Below are 14,788 nucleotides of genomic sequence, written 5' to 3'. Positions count from 1 at the left end.
ATAAAAAGTTGAAAAAAAGAATGAAGAAATTATAATCAAAAGAAATTAATTAAAATGTAAAATTAATATTTAATGAAATCGAAATTTAGATACAATGATGTGTTAGAGTTTTAATTTAATAATTTACATCATAAAAAATATTAAATATAATTACATATTATTTAAGAAAAATTAAAATTTAACTGAAAAATAGAATAATAAAAAATGAAAAGGAAATAGAAAAGGAAGATGGAAGGATGCAGAGCGTGTAGAAAGTGGAGGCGAAGGATTGGTTTGGTTGGGTGTATATAGTATCCCATGGTATCTCATCTTTCGTACAACGACTGCAGCTGCAAAGTGCAAGCAAACGCGTGCAGTGCAGAGGGATCCTTGGTTCGCTGCAACGAACACCACGCCTTTTCTCTATACCCTCTTTGATTCATGGGACTGTTCAGAAGGATTGCTGGATTTCTAGGGATTGGAAACCACGATCACGATTCCAAGGATGCCGCCGCCGATGAACACGATGTCCATCCTGGTACGACACCGTATCGAGTCAGAGAAACCGGTCGTCCTCGTAAAGGCTTTAGCGTCCCTGCCCAGGTCGTCGTCGATCGCCACCACGTCCCACCCGTTCTCACTCTCTCTACGTCGGGCGACGGCGGACTTCAGGTCCTTCCTTTCTCTTCATTCCAATTCGGTTGGGTTTTATAACCATGCATTTAAATTTTGGGAAACCTAAAAATTCATGTCATGTTAGCGGCACAATTATTGCTTGGATCTTATACCTCATTTGTAATTTTTGACCTTTTTTCTACACAATTTAACTTTACACATAAAGGAAAATAGAAAACTTGTGTGCTTACTTTTGTGTGAGATATCAAGGCTCTTGTGAATTGTTGGGACTGTGCAGAGGATAGTAATATCTTTTCATTGTTTCAAATTCTATTATTAAGATTGTAAATAACCCGAGTCTATAGTTCCTGTGTTGAGTATTTGTGTATGTTCGTACGCGACAAATGGATCCCTTTTTTCGATTGGAACTCCAATGAACAATTATTTTAAAATGGTACTTCCCAGGGTCTTGAATAAAAAAAAAATGGTCAGTTTAGTTTAATTGTTCTTCATTTGAAACATAGACATTTTTCCTAAACTACATAAAAATAAGGGAATCATTGTAATAAAATCTCAATTAGACGGAAGACAGATAGGTAAAGTTAGTTCGAATTTGCTTACGCTTAAATTCATCTCTCAAACTTTTTTATCTCTTATATATGAGATTGAAAGGAGTATCTTATAATGTTTGTGTTTGGGTAAGATAGTGCAGCTCTTGGACTTCCTACCTCCGAAGCTGAAATTCAAGTTCTAGATGTTGTATCGTTTTATTTAAGTTATATCTTGTGAGGATGTTATGATATCTGATTTCATCAGGGAAAGAGTACATTGGTATGACTTTGTAATGTTGCAGTGCCATTGTGGATAACTGCCTTTGTCTTTATTTTCTTACTTTGTGCTGTTAATTTAGGATCACTCTTTTTTTCTAGCTGATAGGGGAAGCGGAACACTTTTGTAAGCTTAAGAATGAAATTGACAGCATTTGGCTTTTATTTGTACTTTAACATAGCAAAATTAGGTTGGAGGTGTCCTACCATTGGTGGCGGGGTGATTCTTGTCATATTCCACTAGAATTAGTTCATCTATGTATAGTGTTGGAGTTTAAATCTGCCGTCAATGTTCCTCGATTACATGAACGGATGTACTTTACATTCCTCAACCCAAACACAAAGACGAGTATGGGGAGGGGATTATTTAAAACTTTAATTGGTAATGGAAAATTCTTAGACGGTTCGCGTTGTACCATATCTTGTTTCAAAAGTAGCTATCAAATCTGTTCTGCTCATGATCAGCGGATCTTATCCTTGTTTCATGATTGGGAGTTGTCATTACAGCTTTTTTTATGCCCAACTTTTTGGCAGATAGCTTCTATTATTACAGTTACAACATTTGGACGTACTATGTACGAGTTAGGAAAAAATAAACAGCTTGAAGTTAAGACAAAAGACTCCAATCAATGATAGATGAAAGAGGGGAGGGGAAATATAGTTGCAAACTAGGGATTTTGGTGCATTCATGACCTTATGCTTGTGCTTTTACATTTTCTTTTGTCTCCATTGCCTAGTAGTTAAGTCTGGGAGTATCGTGGTCAGATAAATTTTCCTTTGTCTAGTAATTTACTGCCAGCAGGTGTTTAATATTTTTGGGCTGTTGTGTTTCGCTTCATCAGGGTCTGAGTTGGTATACTAAGCATCTTACGATGGACGAAGATGGAGATGTGGCTGATGAATTCCTTGAAGAGGTATTGTCAGTGATGCCAGAAGGACTTGGAGAAGATCATCATAAAACACAAGCAAGGTTTAAATCGAAGAAGGGGACCAAGGAAGTCAGAGTGAACAAACAGATCCTATTAGATGGGAAAATTATTCTTCATTGTGTGGAACACCAGGGCAGATTGTAGTAAATTGGTTCGGATATTGGTTCATTCGGCTTTTTCTGTTTAGTTGTGCATACTGTGGAATCTGTAGTTAAACACTAACATTTTAACTGGGCTTTACTTCATGGTTCCTTTTTGCATTTTAGCTGTCTTTCACTAGCTATGAATATATGTTTGGGAATTGCTACACTTGATGAAAACATGTGGGAGTTAAATGTACAATTTAAAGAAGTAAGTTAATGGTACCCAACAAATTTAACTTCTAAATCTCATGTCCAAGCTACATTACAGTGGCTGGCAAATTTGTAGGTCTAGCGGTTGTATTTGGTAGACATTGAGTAATATAGATGGGTATCTTGGCTGAGAGGACCACGTGTGAGATCTGCAAAGAAGCTATGAACTTTAACAAGTGGATTTAAGTGTAGTTCGTTGTGAATTATGAGTCTCCATTAAGTACTGAAATCTTGGACGTACTATTCTTCTAACTAATTGACAGTTTGTACTTGTTATTCCTTTTTGGCTACTATTAGCTAATGCTTAAACTGTTGCTATGCTTATTAAATTAATTGAAGGAAATTTAATTTGAGAAAAGTTGCAATCGATTGTAACGGATCGGCTTACCATCTGAATGTTTAAAGAATACTGAGTTTTCTGTTTGTTGTTCAGCACTTCTGCTCAAGGAGGGCATCTTGTTTGAATGCAAGGTTCTCGACCTTTACTAATCTTCTGGGTTGATGTACAATTGTAACGTGGTTGGCCTATTTAGAACAATTGACTTGGTTAGTTGAACAATTGGCCAAAAGGAACGATAGAAATTATATATCTTGTTTAAAAATTGGTAAGAACATAAATTGTTGTTCAAGGTGGTATTTCATATGGAGTTAACTTGCTACCACTGAGTGTGGGTACTGAAAAAATTGTTGTTGCAAGTGATTTATCATGTGAAATTCTTACTTAAAAAGTCTAGAATTCCATTCCTGATTTAAAAATGAAGTTATAACTTGAGGTTTTATTTTATTTTTAACAATGTATCAACATTACAAGAGGAGAAATATCAAATACGTTTTCAATATGTAAAATAAATGTTTGATTTGACCCAAAAATTTGTGCACATTAAATCATTGAGATGAATTAACCTGCATTAAATATTACAATGGTATTAAAATGGACTAGAAGAATATGAAACATGAATTCCAAAGTGGCCAATGGTTTTTATTCCATATTGTTCCTCTTCTTTATTTTTTTACACAACCAAAGTCAAGACATTTCATTGATCACTTAATGATAAATACATGGTGGCATGTGGTGGTGAACTTTGAGTCTAGCATAGTGTGTTGCTTCTTTTGAAAGAGAATGACAATCAATATTAACTTGTCTCTGTACAAAGTTAGCCATATAGAATATATGTCTGAGTGAGTTTTGAAACTCAGATACCTACGCTTCATTTTTTCTTCCAGAATCTGTGTTTGCTATGTTGACTTTATTTACTACCAGCCCAGAATCCAACTACTTTTGTTCCACATCAATGAGCCACTCTATAACTTCTAATTAGTCATCTTCTTACTCCCTAATATATTTGTAAATTTTAAAATGACAAAAAATCACGTCTCTGAGTTTACACCTATATACGAATTGTAATTGTTTACACCCTTTAGTTACACCTGTACCAATTAAAGAGACTAATGCATGAGATTTTCTACCTTTCAGTTTGAAAAAAAAATTATTTTTCATCAATGATAATAGAGCTGAACGAACTCTCATATCTGATCTAAACCAAATCCAATCCAATTCAGAAGATACTGCTTTCCAGCCACAGTCACAAGCACTTGTTATATGACTATAATAGTATGTAGCAACACACGAGAAATAGTGAAGAGACAACGACTACCTTAAGTCTTAACCTCATGATGCACGTCTTATACTTACCAAAGACTAATCTCCATCGAATGTGACATTTTAAAATGAGTGGAACACAAATATTAAACCGAGTGAGCAGTGACATATTCAACGCTGTTGGAGAACACGGGGCAATATCAAAGAAACCACTAACGTAAAAAGAGATGTCCATATCAGCATTCACATTCATCAGTTTTTGCTACCTCAACGCTTCAAGTTGAATACCGAAAAACAAGTTTCTTGAGTTAATCTACCAGAAAGGGTGACTATGTTGCGATTCAGAGATAAAGATGGGATCTTTTGTTTCCTTTTTAACCTCTCTTTTTATATAAATTTGTTGGCATCTTTTTGTTCTTTACAACCTCATCCTGATGAAATTTTACTCTTTTTCTAGAGGACCTTTTGGTTGATTCAAGAGGCACTAAAATCCTATATGAAAGAAATATATGATGTGTTTGATTCTGCTTCAAGCTTCACAAAACAAGTATCAGCAAGGGAAGATAAACCTTATCTAAAGATGCCAATTTTCTAAAGCACTAAGAATCAATAATCTTATCACAAATAGTTATTCCAAGTAGCTTTTAGGAAGACACTGCCTTCCATATTGGAGAACTATATAAAACTGCACTGACATTGACACTGTTGGGGCGACATCGATTCCTTAAAGAGGCTTACACTGCTTACAAATAAAGCAGTACATGGTACACCAATGATACCAAAATTATTTAATTATTTCAGTAAAGGGGAAATAGTTCATACATTTGAGGGGAATTTTCTCTGATATAACATATTCACTAGTTACTCCTCAAGGGTGATGAGATGCAACAATTAAAATCAAGATCGTGGTGTCTTCAACGAATTTTAGAGAAAGATTCTGCCATTTAGGTGTTGAATTTCTGCTCAGTGGTACTTGTTGAGGCCTGCATCATTCAGTAACAGCAATGTAAGCAAGATGTATATAAGAATGCAGTTCAAATTATTACACTAAGTTGCTAAGCAAGGAAGAATGCATAACAGAATTACACGGTTGCTCTAATAAAAAAGAGCACTTTTTGAATCTGTGACACACTGTAAAGTATTAACCTAAGAAGAGATTGTACTTACCCCAACTAATGTTACAAAACTGCAAACGGCACATTTCACGGATCTTGCTCCATATTGGTACCTCAGTAGCATCTTACAGTTCCCACAGTTGACATGTGCCACTTGATTTGCTGTTACAATGTTCATACATACGAAATAATGACTCAAATAATAACAATTTAGCATACTAAAGAAACTCGGTCTGCATATCAACATGATTACGTATACATAACACAAACACTCGCCATTTTTTATTTTTAAAGCTCATCAGGGAGTTCAAATTCTCTGTTGGATTTTGGTTTTATATTTGGTACAGAGAAACTAACACAGAAAAATTAATCAAAGAATCGAAATTTCATCACAGGCTGTTTGTGGTTTAATACCTTCCAAAGCCAGATTGACTGTGTGACAACAAGAACATTGCACACTTGTGGCTCCACGGATGTACATGAGTAAAGTGTGACAGCCTCCACATACTAACTGGGCCATTTCTGTGCATATGCAACAAATGCTTATGATTCGAAAAATTGGAATAGGTGACAAATTGAACTTCATAAATAACAAGAATTAGAGAGAGAAAGTGCACGGTACCAGGAGGTGGCACAGTGGTGACTGCATTGCAAACAGCACAGCACACAGAGGTGGCTCCAACTGGGTAAAGCAGAAGGTTTCTACACCCAGAACAGACAAGATGACTCTGCGGACCTGCTTAAGGAAGGTTTTGACATAAGTTTGCATGTATCAAATAAATGACCATTTATTTTTTACCCTTTTCTCTTTGATGCCATGGCCATAAATGTTCTAGCATTCATTGTGTCATTAATACAGGTCCAGTTTTTCAAAATGAAAAATACAGAACTGTACTAAACACATCTTCTTGTTCAATCTTCCATTTGGGAAAGGAAATTTCATTCTCCACTCCCCCTTTGAGTGAACTGAGCATTTCTATTTTATATCTGTGAATGGTTCTAAGGGACTCTGTCCCCAAAACAAGAAAAAATCGGACTTTTGATTTTTACGGAAATAATAATTGTGTAATCATTCTACCACCAACATGAATAGCAAATAAAGAAAGAGTAGAGTAAGCAAAGGTACCATTTGGTGGAGGCGCATATGGAGGTGGCGGAAGTGGCGGAGGGTAGGGGGCAAGTGGAACCGGCATTATCTCAAAATACTAAACTCTACGTAGAGAATAAAACTCTCTCTCCTCCCATTGAACAACTCTTAGAAAAGAACTGAAACATGAAAGCTGACGATGGCATAAAAAACCATGGAAAATGAACTGTACTTTGTCATTAATAGCAGCAGAATCAGAAGAGAAAAACCTTTTACGAAGCAGATTGTGAAAGCAACTAAATTTGCAGACGGGGTAACGTAACAAACGAAGTTCTCTTTCCCTTAGGGAGCCATGCATGAAACAACTGAAAAGGTAGAGATAAAGAAGAACAAGATCAACAACAAGGAAAAAAAAGTTAACACACTCTCAGAAAAAAATTAGATTAAATAGAATAGTGTACTCCCAGTGGGGGCAAACACAGGTCCTTGTCAACTGTTACTGCTGAAGTGGAGAGAGAGAGTTTTTGCATATGTACGAGGACATTTGAAAAAAAACAATGGCCAAGAAAATATGTTAGATGCGACAGAAATTAATTTAAAGAGTATTCAGAAGTTTTGATCCTCCTGTCAAGTCCACCTAGATAATTACGAACACTCTTAGATTCCTCTTTTCAGATTTCAGCTTTGCTGAATGCACTTTATCATATTCCAAACTTTTAATTGTTTGGTTAAACATTTTAGAATTTGAAAAAATTTGGATAATAAACAATACAAATGTCAGTTTAAATGGATAGAAATTATAAAGTTCAACAACATGTCCTATATTAAAAAATACTTTTAAGATATACTTCTTCCTAATAACTTGTAAGAAAAATTGTTCAATGTGCAGGATGAGTTGTGAGAGTATAATTAGTGAAGCAGAAAAGGACCACTTTTAACATTTTCCTTTGTGCAAATACAGTGGGAAGACAGAGAAAACAGCGAGAATAGGAATTATTATTACTAAGATACAAGATGACAGATAAGGAGCATGACTGCTTAATCTAAAATTGTGGTCCTTCCTCTTACTTATATTCCAATCTCTCCCTTTTCCCAAAAAAAATTACATTCTTTTTCTATTTTATTTCTTCCAACTCTTATAACATTACCAGTTTTTTAATGTACACTGTTCACTCTGGAGATAACTAAGGTTTTGAATAATACAACTATTCACAACGTTAATAATATCTTTTTAATCCTCATATTCGTACAATTTCTTTGTTACAAGAAACAATTTGAATTAGAAATTATTTAAATAACAATTTTCATCATGTTTAATCAGTCTTTTAGAATTGTACTAGACCTAATAATTTTTACTATTGCTCCCAGGTGATATTAATGACAATGTCTCACCTGAGACTTTTTCTTCTTTAATTATTGATAAATATATTGATAATTGATATTTTATGTTGTTACAATATTTTGTTATGATCATGTGGATTTCCAAATACCTTTTAATTATTATGTAAAGTCTCAGTTGGCATATTGTCTAAGACATTAATTTAACTAATAATTTTATCAATTTAACCAAATTATTACATTGGTTTAACCAATAGTTCAAAAAATACAGAAAGAAAATATGAAGATAAATAATTAATGTGCACCACATGTAAGACGTTTAGTTATAACACGTGTTAGTCTCTTAGAAAATATTTTTTTCGTTTTAAAATATTTTAGAAAGGTATATTTCCAACATAATAAGGTAATTTAACTTCTTCAAAAAGTACGATATATGGCCAATCATAAAGTTTTCAAGAGTTGATTTTTTAAGTAGTAACTTTTATTTTTCTTTAAAAAAATTAGTTTTATAAATAATATGAAACTTTCTTGTTTAACGGATCTACTCAACTTAATCGGAAGCATCAAACTCAATAATTTAGAAAATCTGTGTGACTAAAATAGAAAAAATCATTAATTGTCCTCTCAGGTTTCTTTTAAAAGCATTGATGTTTGGCTAAATTTGACTATAGATTGATGGATCGGTCAAATCCACTATATTATGCTTATCCTATCTTTTAGTGGGAACAATAGAATGTACCATTAATATTACCACTGACCAATCTTTTCTTTTCTTTTTAACTTTAGATATATGCTTTAATAATAGATCCTTGGTTACTTTTATATAAAATTATCAAAATTTAGTTCATAATCTACTGATAATACAAATAACATATATATTCATTTGTATTTTATTATCATAATTTATCGAAGGATAATACAAATAACATATATATACCTTCATTTGTTCATAATATTTTTAGTAATGATTTTGTCTCACACAGTAATAATGTTTTCAAACTGAAGATATATATAGACAGGTAGTAGTAATGACTTAACTTTACAACCTCCTCCTTCTTCTTATTATTTAAATTTTAAGTATGATAAAAGTGATAAAATATAATAAGAGACAAATGGTTAAGAAAATGAGACATATAACTAAAGATACAAGTGAATTGAGGTAATTGATAAATAGAATTTAAACTACTTATTAAATGAAATGAAATAAATTTAACATTAAAATTGAGAATTTTGGAAGGAAAACAATTTTTCTATATCTATAAATTGGAACATTTTTGTACAGTTTGAGAAATTTACTCTCTTTATGTTCAGTTTCATCCCGTAGAGGTGAAATATACTTATCCTTCTGTGCAAATATTCTTTATTAGTCATTGTCCTGTCTCTTAGCATAATCGTTACCTCATGTTTATCCTTTTGTGTACAGTGTTATCCATAAAGCTTGTAAGTATTTAAAGATCCTGGTTCTGGTGATCTTATGATGATATTTACATAATAAACCGTATAATCATTCTTATTATAAAATTAACATATTTTTAATTAATTTAATGTAAAGAATGTTATGAATAAAAAATTTATTTTAAAAATTATAAATACATATTTAAGATAAAAAAATAAATAATTATATTTATTACATATCAACTACAACTATGGTAACTGTCAAATAAATATTAATTTAATATTAAAATATCTTCTATAAATAAACTTCAACTTAACTGAACGAAAATGAACAATCAGAAAACAATAAAAACACTTTTTATTTATTTATTTTACTTACTTTAATTTACCGATATTGTATTTTAGATCATGATTTATAGTGTAGCTTTTGCTTATTGAAAATTGTTAATAAAATATGAAAATATATTTTAAAATAAAAAAATGTGACTGTTATTTACAATACTATACAAGAGAAAGATAATTACAATCTCTCCAAATGTTAAATTTTTTTTTCCGGCATCTTTCCTAATGTTAATAATACAATTTTGCCGATATCATAATGAGCGGAGAGTAAAAGATCAATAATTTATAATGTATTTTGGAAATTAATACTGTAATTTATATTTGCCAATATTTTCCAAAATATGTAATTTCATTTTTAATATATTAATAATATTTTCATAAAAAAGAGTAATAAAATGTCGTCACTCAGTGGGACAGGATAGTGTGGAAAACAATTACGGAGGTGCTAAAAGCAAAAGTAGAGGATTGCCCAAACATTTTTGAGGGCGAGGGCCCACATAGAGAAAGCTATAAATTGACCAAACCCGAAAGGAAAATTTGAGGTGGCACTGAGCTTCACTGAACTTGAGTGAAAGAACTGATACTAGCTGAACTTGGCACTCAGATTTTCATTGCTCTGTTCTATGAACGAAACATAGAAGAGGGCAATGAATTACAGTGATAATATTCTCTCCAATAGCCCTCTGTGAGTGTCACTATCCTTATTCCTTTTCAATTTCATTTGTTTTTATCTCTTTGTGTTGAATTACTTCACATTCACAAAATTATTAGAATGATAACATGGGTTTCAGTGTGAAGAACACAAACGATCAAGCTAATTGCAAAACACTCTGGACGAAAGAATCATCTTCCAATTCAGACAATGGATGGATGGTGCCCTATAAATACTATGCTGTCAATGGTCCCATTTCTGATTCAAACCCTAATGTTGACTCATCCAGTTGGGTTTTGTGTAATGCGGTTCAATTGAAAGACATTTCGTTGAAACGCATGGAAATTATATACAAGGACACTGTGTCAAAGCTTGTTGCTTTGGGGCACAATGAGGATATTGCCGTGAAAGCGATTTTGCTCAATGTTCATTGTTATGGCTCCAATGATTTGGCTACAGACCTGCTGCACAACACCTTGACTTGTTTAGAAGAGGGGAGCATGGACATGTATGAGTTCAAGCCTGCGTTCTCTGATTTGAAGAAGCTTGAGGAGCACACTCTGAAGAATCTTGTGTCTTTGTTGCAAGAAGTGAGACTCGAGTTAGGCGAGGGTGATGCTATGTGGTGTCTCCTCATGAACGATTACAATGTGTTAAAGGCAATTACCATCCATATTCCTTTTGTAAGCATGTTTCCTCCTCCTTTAACCGAGCTTGAGAACGAGGAACGGAGATTTAGAAAAGGAGACTCAGATATTCCTTTGAAAGGGTTCTTTTGTGGTAAGGAGATGACTGTACGTTTACAGAGAGACATTGAGTTCCCGAAAAAATTTGATCTTACTCCTGCCATGATTTGTTCGTTGAAAAGCAATGTTGTAGCGTTTACTGACGGATACAAGGCCAACTCAAAACAGATGCAGTCAAATGAAGGAAAATTTCCTGGGATTAGCACTGTTTCAAAATTGGACTCTTCATCTGCTTCTGTGGCCATAATGCTTGGTGATTTGCCTAGTGATTCTCACAATATGAATGACCAGGATGACTTTAAGTCTGTGCTGAGTAAATTTCATCATCTAAATATTGATGAGAACTTGGAGTTTGTGGCAGAAGATGAGAAGGATTCGGTGATAGTCACTCTAGTGCATCAGATAAAGGATCTTGAGAAACAGGTAAAGGAGCGGAAAGATTGGGCACATGAGAAGGCAATCCAAGCTGCAAGAAAGCTAAACGGCTATCTAATTGAGCTGAAAACATTCAGGATAGAAAGAGAGGAAAATCAAAGACTGAAGAAGGGGAAAGAGGCAAATGAGGAGCTTGAGGACCCTACCATGGTGAGACTCTTAGAATTGGAGGAGGCCTTGAGAAAGGTTTGTGGTCAAACGGATCTTGCAACTGCAGGAGTTGGGAAACTTGAGACGGAGAAAGCTGAAATCAAAGCAGAGTTAGAAGCTTGTAAATTAAGTGCATCAGAGTATGTCGCAAGCTGCTTGCAAATTGCAAAAAAGGAGAAAAAGTGCTTAAAGAAGCTTCTGGCTTGGGAAAAACAGGAAGCGAAGATAAAACAGAATATTTCAGATGAAAAGCAGAAGATTTTGGAGATACAAGAAGAGTTGGCTCAGATTAAACAACGTGCAAAAGAAGCTGAGGTATGCTCATATCATTTTGAAATCTACATTTTCTGCATAATGGCTTTGAATTGAATGTATCTAACCTGAATTTGGAGTCTGTTGAGTGATTTTGACACTTGTCTAATGTTTATTGAGTTTGGGTTTGTATATTACTGGTTTGGTGTAGTATTTACCATCAGGGACTTGGATAAAATTGTGGTGTCTTCTTTTTTATTTGTTACATTAGGATGTCTTGTGCTTGTAACAGGACAGTGTATGTGCACTGTGAATCATGGGAAGCAAAAAAGAGGAGCTTTGTTCAATGAGACACGTATCTGACTTGGATATTTGAGCAAGGCACATAATGGCACCTACAATCTCAACAGGGTGCTTTGAATTCCTCTCGTTCATTGCGTGTCTATATGCTTCTTGGCATGTGTATAAATATATATACACATGCATGGTGTTCTTTTGGATTATATGCTTGGTCTGTTATTTTTATTTGAAATCAGCCAAAATTGAAGTGATTTCTCTTGAATGAATTCATCAATTATACTAATATTCTGGAATTGCTCACGTTAATTAGAAAATTGCTCCAAATTATCAGGTATAGCAGTGTGTATATTTGTATATATGCCTGTTGACGGATATGTGAAGAATTCATGTCTTTTAGTCCATGACGATCCTACATACACGCGTTCAATTTCTTGGTGTCTTATTCGTAATCTAGAAAGTGAATCATATGAATGTTTGTCATGGATATACCTAAATTTTGTTCAGTTCATTGCATTCTGATCGATTAGTATTGATACAATTTTGTCCGCATTTAATGCACTCAATGCAACTTTCTCACCATTCAACCTCATGAAAATGGAAGTTTTTCTCTGGTGCTTTCTTAATTTTCTGCTCGGTAGTCCTTTTTTCCCGAACTTACTTTATAATTAAACTATCTGTGTATCAGAACATATGCTTGTCTTGAATCCTTTATTCTGCGTAATAATTACTTATGACAGGTCATGAGGGATGAAGAGTTAAAGGCTAAGGAGGAAGCCTTAGCACTGATTGAAGAGGAACGCCGTTCTATGGAAGCAGCTGAGGCTAATAGAAAAAGAAATCTTAAGGCTTCAAACCTGAAGATGGAGATAGATTTCCAGCGTCGCAAAGATGATCTTTTAAGACTGGAGCAGGAGATTTCGTGTCTCAAAGCATCTGCACAGTCTGCTACTTTGCCTACATGTGAGTCTGAGGAAGCAGAGCCCCACACAGAGATAATTGCTAAGCTACTGCGAGAATTAGATAACGTGCCGGATTTTTTTGGAAAAGAAGCCACCGGTAATACTTATAGAGAATGCGTTATATGTGGAAAATATGAGGTTTCCGTAGTTTTCTTGCCATGTGCACACCAAGTTATGTGTGCCAGTTGCAGTGAAGAGTATGGAAGAAATGGCAAAGCTGTTTGTCCATGCTGCTGGGTTCCAATCGAACAGAGAATTCGTACATTTGGGGGAAGTTCGTAGTCTTTGGGGTGGGGCGTGGACATGATTAAGAATAGTTTATTTACATAAAAGCTTTGTTCTGACGTCAACTCAACGTTTTGAAGGTCTGAATATCTGTTATTAGCTAGAAAATAAGAAATAGGAAAATAGGAAAATAAGTGTTTTGAAGGCATTAGTCAAGGATCATAACATATAAAGAATTGAATAGCACCAAATACTGTTCGATCTTTTGATTTATAGATAATTATTCTTTTATTGCATGGTTCCTGGGCTCGAGACTAAGAAATAAGCAGCTGCACTATCTGCGTTGGTTAGATCTTATAAATTTGGAAAATATACCTAGGGTGCACAGTATTTTACCTCTCTAGTTTATTTTTCTCAGACCACGCTCTTTTATTTGCTGTATCCTAAATCTCTTTAAAATTTATGCAAAATTAAATAAAATGGCATATTTGTGGTTAATAAGACTAAAACAAAATAGTACTCAAGTAAAATAAACTTGATGGAATTTGATGTTTTACTTAAACGTTTGAGACGTTTAAAGGCCATTTTTAAAAAATAAATGAATCGGGTAGTGTTTGATTATAGGATGATTATGTCAAATGTATTCTATGCAGGTTCTATATAACAAGATCAGGCATGGTTAACCTATTCTTCTTTTTACTTTTTGTCTACGATGAGAACCCATTTGATGACATAAAAACAGTAGAACGTAATTTTACTTTGACCTCTTTATTTTGATAGTGTAGAACTTTAATCTCTATAAATGTAACTTAAGGTCTGACAGCATATTAGATGGGATTGAATGAGGCTTAAATTTTTGTTTTGTTGAGTTATGCAAGTAGTGCGCAAGGATGATCTCATTTTGGATAAATTTTTTTTCCACACCAAAATGAAAGAATCGGACCTATCCCTCTCCTAACATGTTGGAGAAAACTGAAGAGTACAGATGGCAATTGGTTTGTGGAGGCAGATGTTGAAATCTCAAGCTTCGAACGGATGGAGTCATGGAGAAGTTGGAAATGCACGAGAGAACCGCTTACTAATATAACAAAACAAAAGAAAAAGAAACAAGATCAAGTAACCCCAGCTGTTTGAGGACTACATTTAGATTCAAAAAAGCTACCTTAAATATCAAATATGTTCATACCATATTATGGCTATTATTGGTTGTATTCCCGTGAAGCCCAAGTAGTCAACAACACCTTTGAACGCTACGATCACTCTATCATTTGCACAGTGCCATAATGCAGCTGGCAGCAGCACTCTTTAATGCCAATGAAATGAAACTATCAATTATTAGGTAATTCAAGATCTTTGACGTGCTTATAGTCTTGATCAATCTATACGTGAGTTCTGATTTCAAATTTATGAGAAAGAAAAAAATTAACAGCATCTAACTATGTGATTTTAAATGATTCAATGAAGAATTACATGCACTACCAGCACCTTG

At 34.0% G+C, this 14,788-nt stretch overlaps 3 protein-coding genes across 6 annotated transcripts; 2 read left to right on the top strand and 1 right to left on the bottom strand.

Annotated features, from left to right (window-relative positions):
* Window positions 1-222: 222 nt before the first annotated feature.
* Window positions 223-2,737, top strand: LOC108334670 (uncharacterized). Its single transcript, XM_017570567.2, has 2 exons — window positions 223-651; window positions 2,264-2,737. Exons 1-2 carry the CDS (start codon window positions 421-423, stop codon window positions 2,492-2,494), a joined length of 462 nt encoding a protein of 153 aa, XP_017426056.1. The 5' UTR covers window positions 223-420; the 3' UTR covers window positions 2,495-2,737.
* A 2,153-nt stretch (window positions 2,738-4,890) lies between these two features.
* LOC108335189 (protein LOL1) lies at window positions 4,891-7,060 on the bottom strand. 3 transcript variants are annotated; one of them, XM_017571145.2, is made up of 7 exons: window positions 6,967-7,060; window positions 6,775-6,870; window positions 6,545-6,684; window positions 6,041-6,157; window positions 5,833-5,940; window positions 5,471-5,580; window positions 4,891-5,286 (listed from the first exon to the last, which is right to left on the bottom strand). In XM_017571145.2, the coding sequence occupies exons 3-7, from the start codon at window positions 6,609-6,611 to the stop codon at window positions 5,248-5,250; spliced, it is 441 nt and encodes a 146-aa protein (XP_017426634.1). In that variant the 5' UTR covers window positions 6,612-6,684; window positions 6,775-6,870; window positions 6,967-7,060; the 3' UTR covers window positions 4,891-5,247. The 3 variants fall into 3 exon arrangements, with proteins under 3 accessions (XP_017426634.1, XP_052725736.1, XP_017426635.1); XM_052869776.1 differs by lacking the exon at window positions 6,967-7,060 and having other exon boundaries at window positions 6,545-6,698; window positions 6,775-6,950; XM_017571146.2 differs by lacking the exon at window positions 6,967-7,060 and having other exon boundaries at window positions 6,041-6,154; window positions 6,775-6,945.
* A 3,065-nt stretch (window positions 7,061-10,125) lies between these two features.
* Window positions 10,126-13,595, top strand: LOC108334722 (MND1-interacting protein 1). Of its 2 annotated transcripts, none has more exons than XM_017570646.2 (3): window positions 10,126-10,265; window positions 10,372-11,878; window positions 12,853-13,595. In XM_017570646.2, the coding sequence occupies exons 1-3, from the start codon at window positions 10,228-10,230 to the stop codon at window positions 13,354-13,356; spliced, it is 2,049 nt and encodes a 682-aa protein (XP_017426135.1). In that variant the 5' UTR covers window positions 10,126-10,227; the 3' UTR covers window positions 13,357-13,595. The 2 variants fall into 2 exon arrangements, with proteins under 2 accessions (XP_017426135.1, XP_017426136.1); XM_017570647.2 differs by having other exon boundaries at window positions 10,127-10,265; window positions 10,352-11,878.
* The last annotated feature ends 1,193 nt before the right edge of the window (window positions 13,596-14,788 follow it).

The sequence above is a fragment of the Vigna angularis genome, chromosome 10, assembly GCF_016808095.1.
Source record: "Vigna angularis cultivar LongXiaoDou No.4 chromosome 10, ASM1680809v1, whole genome shotgun sequence".
NCBI lineage: Eukaryota > Viridiplantae > Streptophyta > Magnoliopsida > Fabales > Fabaceae > Vigna > Vigna angularis.
This window is presented reverse-complemented; position numbering and strand designations above follow the sequence as displayed.

Coding starts and splice junctions, on each gene's coding strand:
- LOC108334670 (XM_017570567.2), top strand. CDS start 421: ATGGGACTGTTCAGAAGGATTGCTGGATTTCTAGGGATTGGAAACCAC. Junction 652..2,263: donor CGGGCGACGGCGGACTTCAG/GTCCTTCCTTTC, acceptor TCGCTTCATCAG/GGTCTGAGTTGGTATACTAA.
- LOC108335189 (XM_017571145.2), bottom strand. CDS start 6,611: ATGCCGGTTCCACTTGCCCCCTACCCTCCGCCACTTCCGCCACCTCCA. Junction 5,941..6,040: donor CACCACTGTGCCACCTCCTG/GTACCGTGCACT, acceptor GCATATGCACAG/AAATGGCCCAGTTAGTATGT. Junction 5,581..5,832: donor AGTCAATCTGGCTTTGGAAG/GTATTAAACCAC, acceptor ACATTGTAACAG/CAAATCAAGTGGCACATGTC.
- LOC108334722 (XM_017570646.2), top strand. CDS start 10,228: ATGAATTACAGTGATAATATTCTCTCCAATAGCCCTCT. Junction 10,266..10,371: donor ATTCTCTCCAATAGCCCTCT/GTGAGTGTCACT, acceptor CATGGGTTTCAG/TGTGAAGAACACAAACGATC. Junction 11,879..12,852: donor AACGTGCAAAAGAAGCTGAG/GTATGCTCATAT, acceptor TACTTATGACAG/GTCATGAGGGATGAAGAGTT.